The 10,915-nt window shown below is 63.5% G+C and overlaps 1 protein-coding gene across 3 annotated transcripts; it reads left to right on the forward strand.

Moving 5' to 3' along the window:
* Positions 1-232: 232 nt before the first annotated feature.
* On the forward strand, positions 233-9,855 carry CFAP410 (cilia and flagella associated protein 410). Of its 3 annotated transcripts, XM_036097236.2 has the most exons (8): positions 237-438; positions 1,717-1,735; positions 2,361-2,621; positions 3,082-3,128; positions 5,526-5,755; positions 6,591-6,762; positions 7,554-7,644; positions 8,402-9,376. In XM_036097236.2, exons 4-8 carry the CDS (start codon positions 3,100-3,102, stop codon positions 8,891-8,893), a joined length of 1,014 nt encoding a protein of 337 aa, XP_035953129.2. In that variant the 5' UTR covers positions 237-438; positions 1,717-1,735; positions 2,361-2,621; positions 3,082-3,099; the 3' UTR covers positions 8,894-9,376. The 3 variants fall into 3 exon arrangements, with proteins under 3 accessions (XP_035953128.2, XP_035953129.2, XP_035953131.1); XM_036097235.2 differs by lacking the exon at positions 2,361-2,621 and having other exon boundaries at positions 233-438; positions 8,402-9,374; XM_036097238.2 differs by lacking the exons at positions 2,361-2,621; positions 8,402-9,376 and adding an exon at positions 9,390-9,855 and having other exon boundaries at positions 241-438.
* Positions 9,856-10,915: the final 1,060 nt, after the last annotated feature.

A 10,915-nucleotide genomic window follows, 5' to 3' on the forward strand; every position in this document is an offset into this window, starting at 1 on the left:
ACTCTGGGGTTCGGGGGCTTGGGGCTCGGTCACGAAGAAGGTCCTCAACCGGTCGCAGCAGAACTACGTCAGAGGCCGCATCTCCAAGCCGCACATGCGCCGCACCGGGGGCACAGCCCGAGGGGCGGGGCGGGGCAGGCCGGGGCGGAGCCAACGCCTGAGCACAAGTTGGGTGGCCTCACTGCGCTCGCGCCGCTCCGCCCCCTCACGGGGTGACCAATGGGCTCTCAGGACCCGCCCCTGACGACGGGGGCCCCGCCCCCTGGAGACGGCAGCCGCGGAGCCGAGACCCTCCCGGCTAGCGGGCGGTGGGTCCGGGGAAGGGCCGGGCCGGGGTTTGGGTTCCCGGCGGCCCTCCGCCATGAAGCTGACTCGGAAGATGGTCCTGTCCCGGGCCAAGGCCTCGGAGCTGCACAGCGTGCGGAAGCTCAACTGCTGGTGAGGACCCAGAGGCTGGGGCCGTCCCCGCGCGTCCCCCCGCTGCCCAGCACCCGCGCCGGGGCGGAGCGGCCCGGACCCGCACCTCCGCTCTGGCCGGGGGCGGGAAGGGCCTGCGGAGGAGCCACAGGGCGGCTCGGGGCGGAAGGGAGCAGGTGCCAGGGCCCCACAGCCTGCGGGAGGAACTGCCACAAGCCCAGGTGGCCATTGCCAAAGATCCTTCCAGAATTTTTACCCCCTCTGGGTTGTGGTGTTTCAGACGCAGGCTCCAGACATGCTGGCTTTGCTCGAAGCAATTGGAGTTGCCTTCAAGTCTTGTCGGCCTTCTAGATAGCATCAGTGGGGCGAACGGTTCCCTTCGGGAAGGGTCTGTTTTCTGACATTGTGGGTCATTGGGAGCCGAGTCGACTAATAAGGTGGGAGACGGAGGGGATTAACACGTTCCTAGTGGGAAAGAGAGAGAGCTGAGGCCCCAGAGTAACGATTCAGGAAACATTTCTGTAACAGTGCTGTTGGGAGGGGCTGTCCCCAGGTGCCTCACTGCCTGGGGGGGGACAGGACAGGATGCAGGAGCTGTGGGGTCAGTGCAGGCTCCAAGGTGGGGTGGCCAGGTCTGGCTGGGCCAAGGAAGGACAGACGCACTGAGGAACTCCTGAAAGATCTACGGCGAGGCCCACGCACCCCTGCACACACTGGGCAGTGGGGCTGGGGCGGGAGGAGCTCAGCCCCCAGTCCGCCGTCCTCCTGGGAAGTGTCGCAGACGGACTGCAGTGAGCTCTGCCTGTGGCACTTAGGACGTTCGGCCCTGTCTCTTGTTCCCGATAACGCCCCGCTTTGTTGTGCATGCGGCGGCCAGGCTTTGTGTGAGCGGGGGAGACAAGGGCCCTGATTCCGGCTCTCCAGCGTCTGTTTCATGAGCTGCATGTTCCACAGCCTTTGAGCTGGGCCCCTGACAAGGACTTGCTTGTTTACTGACGTCAGTGAGGGACATTGTCCCGCCGTGCCACAGCCTGGAGGATGAATGGACCTTTGTGTCCTCCAAGTGCGGCGGCTGTCCTGCTCTCAGTCTGAGAAGCGCCCCTCAAGCACCGAGCGTAGAGAGTTCTGTTGCAAATAGCCCCGCAGCAGGTTTTCTGGACAGGCTGTCCCTGACTTTGTCGCTGACATCATAGAATTTTAGCTTGTAGACTTTGTCATTAATTTTTGGAATTTTTGTTTCTAATATTTTTTTACTCAACTTTACCGAAATTAAAGTATGTATGTCTTTTTTTCCCCTAGGGGCAGCCGCCTCACAGATGTAAGTATTCTGCTGATCATCTCCAAATGCTCTCTGATCCCAAAAGCTGTATCCTGTCCCCCGAGAGGATCGCTGAATTCACAGAACTGCACACATTCAGTTCAGCCCCTAATCTGGTACTTGGTTCATTTAGCAGTTTTCGTAATGTGGAACGACTAAGGAAAGAGGTGTTCCAAGTGCCCAGCTTTATTTTGAAGTTCCTTTAAGTGTTGTCCTGTCGATGGAAGTCTCCATGTCCCAGGTCTCACGGAGGAGGGAGCAGATCCAAAGTTCGGCTGGGGATGAATGTCACAGGGCTTGCTTTACTTCAGACGTGCACTCTGCCTGGAGGCTTTTTTCATGGGTTCCTGGGCTGTGAGTCACTGAGGAGGTTGCTCACTTCAGCTCCTGCTCTCGGTGGGATCCAGTGTTGTGCTACCCACTCCAGGCCGTGGCAGGACGGGATGGGGCCCAGGCTGGGGGGCAGGGAGCAGTGCCCTGAGCTGAGCTGTGGGTCTGCGAACAGAGTTCTTTCCCTTTCTCTCTCTCCTAGAATGAATGTCCCTGACTTACACAGGGATCGTGTACCTGTCTTTTCTTTCTTACTTAGTTTTGTCACTTGAACTGTACCTTTCCTTGAAAACAGAGTCAGAAATGCTGCTGAGACAGTGAGCTATCCAGAAAAGCTGAGTCCACCTCACACTATAACTGAAACGCAGCATATCCAAGCACCCAAAAACAACCCTAAAAAAACAAAAGTACCACCGTAGCAAAAAACAAATCCACTGCACACGTGAAGCATTCTAAGCAGACCGTGAGCCTGTTGAGGTCAAGGGTGTCATCTGGCTCGGTGCCTCGTGCATGGTGCAAAGACACTTGAGGACCTCCCCGCCCATCGGCCTCACAGGTTAGGGGGCCGTTGTGGACCAAGCCGAGCACCCTGCTGCTCTTTTGCCCTGAATTGACAGTATTAAAATGGCATGAGATCCAGTCTCAATCCTGTCTCCCTTTTGGCCCAGCTCTGTTGGCCAAGCCCTCTCCTTGTGCCTCAGGGACAGCAAGACAGAGGTTCTCTGTCCAGCGTAGGGGCCACAGAGGTCCCCTTAACTGATGTCTTCTGCGGGCATCGAAGGGTAGGGATTGTGGCCGCGTTTGATGGCGGCGAGAGAGAGTGTTTCTCCTTTGGATGTAGGGAAGCCGAGGACGATGCGGTACACGGAGTACGATGCAGAGCCTGCGCGCTCTCGCATCTCGTGTGCCAGTCCCAGTGAGCCCAGGCGTGGCTCTGAGTGGCGCACCGCGGGTCTGCGCTGGGCTCGCGGGGAGTGCCCGGCGGTGTTGCCCCATCAGCTTCCTTTCCTTCCTAGGTCTCCATCTGCCGGGAGATGCCCAGCCTGGAGGTGATCACCCTCAGGTACCTACACGCCTGCTGTGCTCTGAGTCACAGGGCTGGAAAGAAGAGGAGAACCTTCACATGCCCTTAGATAACCTGAAAATTCCCGAGAGTGTGCCTGGGATGGCCGCTTCTGTGGGCGGGGCAGCCGGGCAGCACAGGGCCCCTCCGAGCTCTGCCTGCCCGTCCCCCTCGAGCACGCTGCTGGGTCCTTGCCCGCCCTCCCCGTGGTCGTGGGCACAGCCCCCACCCCACACGAAGAGCGGCCGCCGTCACGTCTGCCGCCAGCGCCCCCACCGTTTTGCCGTCTGGTTCTGGTGCCACCAGGAGCTCTGCCGGTGTCCCTGTGTCACATGCTCTCTCATTTTGATAGCCACCTCTTCCGGGGGCATTGGCATCTTAACAGACTAGGAAAGCCGTGGACGAACCAAATGTGGCCGCTGGAATTTCTGGCAGTTGAGCAGTTTGGAGGGTCGGGGGAGGGAGCATTGTCCTCTGCCCCTGAACTCCCTCCTGCCCCCTGGGGACCCGGGGAAGGAGCCTGGGAGTCGCCACTGCTTGCCAGATGCTGGCTCTCCCACCTCGGGCGAGGCTCAGATCTCTGGGCCTCAGTTTCCCTCTCTGTAATATGGACCTAATACCGGCATCTGCCCACGTGGGGGCAGTGAGGAGTGGGTGCAGGCAGGAAAACAGAGTGCTTGGCGAGCGTGCACGCGCCAGATGTCTGTGTCACTGACTTGTTATTGGTGAGGCCGAGATTTGAGCCCCGAGAGCCTTCCCTGGTGATTGAATGGATTGCCTTTCATTCCTGAAAATAGGTGTGGCTCGAACCCTGGCTCTGCCCTGCCTGGAGTGATTTGGGGCAAGTTGCTGGGCCTCCCTGAGCTGCAGGATCTGTCATGCTCACAGCTCGGAGAAAGGACGGGAGGCCCAGGGTTGTTGACTGAGCTCAGGTGCCCGGTCTGCGTGGCTGGCTGTGTCGGAACCCGAGTGTAAATCGCTGCGTGAACGCAGGGTGCATGTCCTCTCCTGGGTGCAGTCACTTCCCTTTGGTCTCAGAGCCTCGCGTGGAGGCGGCTGTCTAGTCTGTTCTGGCTGCTGGAACAGAATCCCGTAGACCAGGCGGCTTGCGGATGATAGACATTGTGTGTCGAGCCTCTGGAGCTGCAAGTCCAAGGTGAAGGTGTTGGCATTTTCAGTGTCTGGGGAGGCCCTCTTCTAGCTGGGTCCTCGCATGGCGGAGGGGGAAGGGGGTTCGGGGGGCTCTTTCATGAGGGCACCGGTCCCCTCCGAACCCCATCACCTTAGGGGTTAGGTTTCAGCGTAGGAGTTTGGGGGGCACGAATACTCAATACCACAGTTAGCCCTGCCGTTGGACGGCAGGCCGGGGTACAGCCTCGGATCTTCACGTTGCACCCCGGCCTGTGCCTCGGACAGCTTTCTCAGACTTGGAGATGGCAAAGCCTGAGTCCTGCTCGGGCCGCAGTGGCGTCCGCCGCACTCCTGGCTCTCGAGTGAGGCAGGCCGTGTGCTGAGCACAGTGCTCCATGCCAGCAACCCCATTAGTAAGTGGGGCCACCACTGCAGTGTTGTCTTAGGGACGAATTGGGCCATCGCTGCCCACACCAATGCAGCCTCCAGCAAAGAATGTTCTAGATAGGTCTGGCCCTTGGGGCAGGGTCGCTTGGAGTGCCCCCCCCCCCCCGTGCCCTCCACATGCAGGGAGCGGCAGCGGCCCCAGGGCTGCGGAGAGCACTGTCCCGGCCTGCACGGAGCTCCCGCCAGGCTCGCAGTCCTGGGCGCCCGCCCTCGAGCCGAGCGCGTGTGCGCGGGCCATCTGCGCTTGTGGAGGTGGGAAGCTTTCTGCTTGTGTCCGTGCGAGCCTGTAGGGTCTCTGCCTAGAGGCCTGGATGGTTTTCTGTCTCTGATGTGTTCACAGTTCTGAGGAACAAAATGTAAGCCCACACACTCTGTTTCTTCCTTAGGCATGGGATTTGGGAAGTTGGGCGCTCGGTTCTGTGTCCCGCGGAGCTTGCTTGTGTTTGCTGTGGGTTTTTGTGGCCGCTGCCTACTTTGGGGCACAGAGACGTTCCTTGGTGGCCGGTTTCCTGTCCTGTGAGGGCAAGTGAGACCTCCGACCCCCCAGCTGACTCCATGAGGCCTGCACCGAGCAGGAGGCCAGGGCGTTGCTCACTGCCGCTCATCTGTCCTTACGCTTTCTCCTTGGTCCGGGGTGTTTGTTGAACTTGGCTCACGCTGTCCACTTTTGACCTCCTTCCAAGGCGAGGGCAGCTGGGCCCGACCCCGGGGGCGCTCTCGCCTGGTGTTTGCAGCGGACCCGAGAGGAGTGGTGTGGAGGGGCGCCGCCCTCCGCGAGCGGGGTGCTAACCGTGCCGTCCCCGTGCCGTCCCCGTGCAGCGTCAACAGCGTCTCCACCCTGGAGCCCGTGAGCCAATGCCAGCAGCTGAGCGAGCTCTACCTGCGGAAGAACTGCATCCCCAGCCTGGCGGAGCTCTTCTACCTGAAGGGCCTGCCGCGCCTGCGCGTGCTCTGGCTGGCGGAGAACCCGTGCTGCGGCACCGACCCGCACCTCTACCGCATGACCGTCCTGCGCAACCTGCCCCACCTGCAGAAGCTGGACAACCAGGGTGGGTGTCCGAACCGCCCAGGACCCGCACGCTCCCGATCCTTCCGTGGTCTCGGGGGAGTCCCCCAGGCCGCTGCTCCTCGTGTCGCAAGTGTGAGCGGGTCCAACCCCCTGGGTGCGGCCCCACGCGGAGTGCGGGATCGCAGGTGGGCCTCACGCACGCTTCACCCACCTCCTGCCTGGGCACGCTGTTGCCTCTGCTGCTTTGTTCCTGCTCAGGGCTCTGCTCCAGACGCTTATCCGAGTGGCCTGGCGAGCGAGGGACAGGGTCCCGGCGGGCTGGCCGCGTCCATGCTGGCCCCTGGGGCCCTGCGGCAGGTGAGGGCGTGCCCGTGGCCCCCCGCCCTCCCAGCACTGGTCCCCCGCTGCTTGCCTCTTCCTGCTAGAGGCCCGAGGGGCCTCCCTGCAGCGCTGACCCGCTCCTTCCCCACCCGTTCCCCGGGGGCCCTGCCGGGTTCTGGCCACTGGCGTTGCTGCACCAGTCCCTGGTCCTGGGCACGCCTGCACAGTTCTTTCCCCCAGAAAACAAGTGTCGTGTAAGTCAGCGCAGAGAAATTAAGCCACGTGGGAGTGAAACGGACTCATACTGTGTACTCTGTTCCTTTTTAACGCTGACCTTAATTTGGCTTTTGATGAACGCTTGTAGCGGGGGCTGGAATTGAGATTCATGTCCAGCACGGGCCGGGACAGGGAGGTGACAGGCCCCGGCCCTGCTCTCGGGGGGCCGGCCAGTGGGGCGGAGAAGCATGCCTCCTGTCTACGGCAGACTGTGCCGCGGCCCAGGGGCTTCTGTGGGGGCGAGTCTGCTCTGATGCTCTTGTCCCCCCACTCCGAAGCCGTGACCGAGGAGGAGCTGTCCCGTGCGCTGATGGAGGGGGAGGAGGTCACGGCCCCCAGCGGACAGGGCACGGGGAACGGCGGGCCTGCGCTGTCCTACGCCCTGAGCGCCACGGACACCACTGCTGAGACCCGGCAGGACACGCTGGGCTGTGGCCAGGAGGAGACAAGGTGAGCTGGCGGGGGCGGCGGGCCTGGCCCTGGGTCCTCCTGTGGAGTCGGTGGGCCTCTCTGGGGAGGGAGGGAAGGGAGCTGCCCGTGGTGGTTCCTTGCTGTCTGTGGCTCTCAGTCGCCCCCCAGCCTGCTCGCAGCTGTGTGTCCGGAAGGCTCAGGACCCCGGGGCTTGTGTGGGTACGGGCCACCCTCGCAGCTAGAACCGCCTGGAGGTGGGCGGGGGACGTGGGCCAGGGGCCTGTGGGCACCACGGGGCCCAGCACTGCGGTCCCCTTGAGGGAAGCCACCTGAGCTGCTGTGGGGCAGGAGGGCTGTGCGGCCCCGGGGGGGGGCCCTCCCTGACCGCAGCACCGGAGACGGGCCTGAAGCAGCCTCTGGGGGCAGGCTGTTTCTGAGCAGCCGCAGAGCGCGGGGAATGTTGTAGAAGCAGTCGAGCCCAGTGGGGCTCAGGCTGCGTCCACTTGGCAGCCAGGCCCGCCGTCCTGTTTCCCGCCAGCGCAGGAGGCCACCTGCGTGCTGCCCACTGCTCTGCGTTCCCATTTGCATCTTCAGTGCCCCCAACCCTGGTGGGAGCCCAGGTGTGGCGAGGGGCCCCCGGGGGCCCAGAGAGATATGTGCTAGGCCACAAATCCTTCGTCCCACCCGCCCGTGCAGTGCTCCGTCCCTCCAGAAGCAACATCACCAAGTGGCAGTTCTCCATCCTCGCTGTGCTCCGAGGCCCTGGGGTTGGAAACGGGGCCCCGAGCAGGTCAGGCCTCACAGCCCCATGCTCCCTCTCCTACCCGCAGCATCCAGAGCCAGCTCAGCCTGAAGCCGCCTTCCCGGGACCGGTTTCCTTTCTTCTCACAGAGGGACGCTGCGAGCAGTCGCAAGAACAGGGTGAGCATGATGGGGACAGCCCTGGCTGGAGGCGGCCGCCACTCCCACTGCCCAGAATGGGGGGGTGCGGCTGGACAGGCTGCAGACACCCAGGGCGCACCGAGCTGGGCCCCAGGGGCTGGGAAGCTGGCTCTGAGCTGAACTGGAAGTGGCACACTAGAGGGGGCGGCTGCCAGCAGAGAAGTAGCAACCCCGGGGAGAGGAGACCCCAAACCAGCCTGCAGGCAGCTTGGGTCTGGGCTGGGGCTGGGAGGGCGGCACCTGACGCTGCAGGGGGTGCTGCTCTCGGGGAGGCCTCCCTGTCCTGGCGGGGCGGCTTCCGTGGCACAATGGCTCCTGATGGTCCCTAAGGAGTGATAGGCTCAAGAAGTGAGTCATGTGGGCGCTTCCGTCAACGATGCTGGACCTTTCCAAGCGTCTGCCTCCTTGTCATTCTGGTCTGTCCTGGGGCTTGTTCCCCTCCTGGTCAGTGGGCTGGCCATCTGAGCCAGGCTCACACCCAAGGGGACAGGGGCCATGTCTTCCCATGTGTGTCCTCATGGGACAGAAAGCGCAGCTTCCCTGTGGACCCCCCCCCCAACCCAGCAGGACTGGCTTCATCAACTGGAATTGCTCACATCCTGAGTGTGAGCGTCATTGGCCAGAAGAACGGGGTCACCACCGTTAGCTTGGCCCAGCGGTGACCTTGCCTCCTGGTCACGCGGGAGGGGGGATGCCTGAGCAGAGCCGGAGTCTGAAGGAGGCCTGTGACCCGCAGCGCCTGCTCCCGACTCCCGGCTGCAGGGTCCAGCCAGAGCCATGGGACCAGCGAGACTTGCACTGGAGGGACTTCGCAGTCGGGGCTGGGGGCTGCCAGCACCCCCTTGAGGAACTTGAAAGCTTGTGGGAGGCACAGAGGGGGATGGACAGAGGCCCTGTCCTTGGGAGGGGCCAGCCTGCACTCTGGGAAAAGTGTCCCCCCAGAGCTGCTGACAGAAGTGACTGCAGGCTGCAGGCCAGTGTAGGCAGTGGCCACTGGGCCTTGGCCCCTTCGCTGCACAGGTCACCGTCCTCTGCACGGTCCGTGCACGTGTGTAGCCCCCCTACGCGGCCCCGCAGCGGGTCAGCCTCTGCAGGCAGGGCCGCTTCCGGGGGCAGAAAGAAAGGCCCTGGCCCTACTTTGAATGGGAAAGTGGCTCGTCCTCCCACGGAAGGTCCTGCAAACCTGAGTGGGGGGATGCGGATGGCCAGGGAGACCGCACCGGTGTAGGGCTGCAGGGGGAGCAGGACCCCCGAGGATGGCTGAGGTCAGGGGTTAGCGCCATGGGGTGGGCAGGGGCTCTGTTGCCGAGCCCCCGTGTGACCCTCTGAGCGGCTGTCACGTTGCTGCCGTGTGCCCCCGCTCACACCCAGCTCTCCTGTCACCTCGCGGGAAGAGCCAGCTCGAGTAGCCCCCGTGTGCAGAATCCTCTCTTGCTCCGGTGTGGGTAGAAACCACACGCACACGCATGACACACACAAGCACGTGTGTGTGTGAGAGCTCACACGTTCCTGAGCGCTGTGCTGGCCACGCAGCCCCTTCTGCCCCTGCTGTGTGGCTGGCTGTGTGACCGGGGGCCCGTTGCTTGGCCTCTCTGGGCAGTCCCTGCGGGCGATGCCGCTCGTCTGCCTGAGTCTCTGTGCTCTGTCCGGGGTTGCTGGAAGGCCGCTCGCCCGCCATGTCCGTGTCCGGGTGGGGGCGCTCAGCGGTGACTCTGTGCCCCCAGAACAATGTGCTGACGGCCGTCCTGCTGCTCCTGAGGGAGCTGGACCCCGAGGGGCTGGAGACCGTGCACCAGACCGTGGCCAGCCGGCTCCAGGCCCTGCACAAGCAGCACCTGCAGGACGACATGGAGTGACCGTCAGTCGGAAACCCGAGCTGCCACGCCTTCCTCCCGCGACCCCGACCTGGGAGACGTGGGGTCCCTTCCGTGGCCACGGCCTCTACTGGACCCCAGCTGAGTCCCAGCATGCGGGCTGTGTCCCCGGAAGCTCAGGCCTGCCTGGGGAAGCCAAGCCCTCGGTGTGGATGGCGCCCCAGCGAGAGCAGGAAGGGCGTCAGGCACTGTGCCGGGTGCCCTCCCTGCCCGGGGGCCAGGTGCACGCCGGCCTGCGTGGGGGGCCCACCTGGACTTGGCTCTTCCTGAGGGGGGCATGGCGGCCACTGTCCCTAATAAATATCTTACCAAAGTCCGATCTGGAAGCAGGCATTTCCTAGGGGACAGACGTGACCTTGACGTTGTTTTGAAGGTGAGGGCCATTGCTCACGCGCGTTTCCCCTGTCGGTTCTCTGCCCCAGTTGTGGAATAGACTCTGTCCGCCATGGCCAGCTTCCAGAATGGTGCGGTCCTTAGAGTGGCTTGGCATCAGCAGACCCACACCGCTGCTGCTGGCCGCCCCCGGGGCGTGTCGTGCGGCTGGTAGGGTGGGGGCAGGGCTGGAGAACGCACCTTCCTTTTCTCTCTGCCTTTTTGAGAGCCCACAGGGCCAGGGGTTTGTGCGGACGGGTGGGAGAGGCCCGGGGTGGGGGAGGACACCCCAGGGAGAGCCGCAGGCCTTGCCCTGATGGTAGTGCCCCCCAGCAGCTGAGGATGCCTCCCTGGGCCGGGGAGCGCCATGGCCTCTGAGCCGGTAGCGGGTCTTACTGGTGCTGCTGCGGCCGGGACAGGAGTGGGGTTGCCTCGCCCCCGCTCCGGTAGATGGGGACCCAGATCTGTGTCATGTGTGCGTCATGCTAGCAGAGGGGTGACTCCTGCGCCGTGTGCAAGAATCCAGGCGGGGTGGCCATGCCCGGGAGACGGTGGTGCCCTCAAAGAGAGGCTGCACTCAGGCCAGCGAGTTTCAAACAGCCCGGGGCCTAGGGGGGCTGCTGGGTGCTGGGTGCCGGGCCCGAGCGGGTGGCTGCTCTCTGGGGCGTCTGTGGTTCTCCAGGAACTGAGTGGCAGAGCGAGGCGTCGCCGCGTGGGGGCGTCTGTGAGGGGTGGCCGCCCGGCCGTGTGTGCGCTTTCCGCTGTACGTGGGGACGGGCGTCGGACTCTCAATAAAGCGTCTGAGAGCAAGCTGGGGCTGCTTGTGTTAAATTGAGAACACTCTCCCTTCCCCACCCACCTGGCGGGGCTCACACCGACTTCCCGCCTGCACCATCACCTGGTGCACCCCAGTTAGGGACCTTGGATTGGCCACCAGGCTGGCTGGGCCCTGAGCACCCCACAGCTCTGCTCCCACTCGGCGGCCGGGGAGCTCTGAGCTCAGG

Source organism: Halichoerus grypus, chromosome 1, assembly GCF_964656455.1.
Source record: "Halichoerus grypus chromosome 1, mHalGry1.hap1.1, whole genome shotgun sequence".
Taxonomy (NCBI): domain Eukaryota; kingdom Metazoa; phylum Chordata; class Mammalia; order Carnivora; family Phocidae; genus Halichoerus; species Halichoerus grypus.

Excerpts from the sequence above, each read along its gene's own strand:
- CFAP410 (XM_036097235.2), top strand. The coding sequence starts at position 362 with ATGAAGCTGACTCGGAAGATGGTCCTGTCCCGGGCCAAGGCCTCGGAG. Across the intron at positions 5,756-6,590 it reads GCAGAAGCTGGACAACCAGG|CCGTGACCGAGGAGGAGCTG; the intron begins GTGGGTGTCCGA and ends CCCACTCCGAAG. Across the intron at positions 6,763-7,553 it reads TGTGGCCAGGAGGAGACAAG|CATCCAGAGCCAGCTCAGCC; the intron begins GTGAGCTGGCGG and ends TCCTACCCGCAG.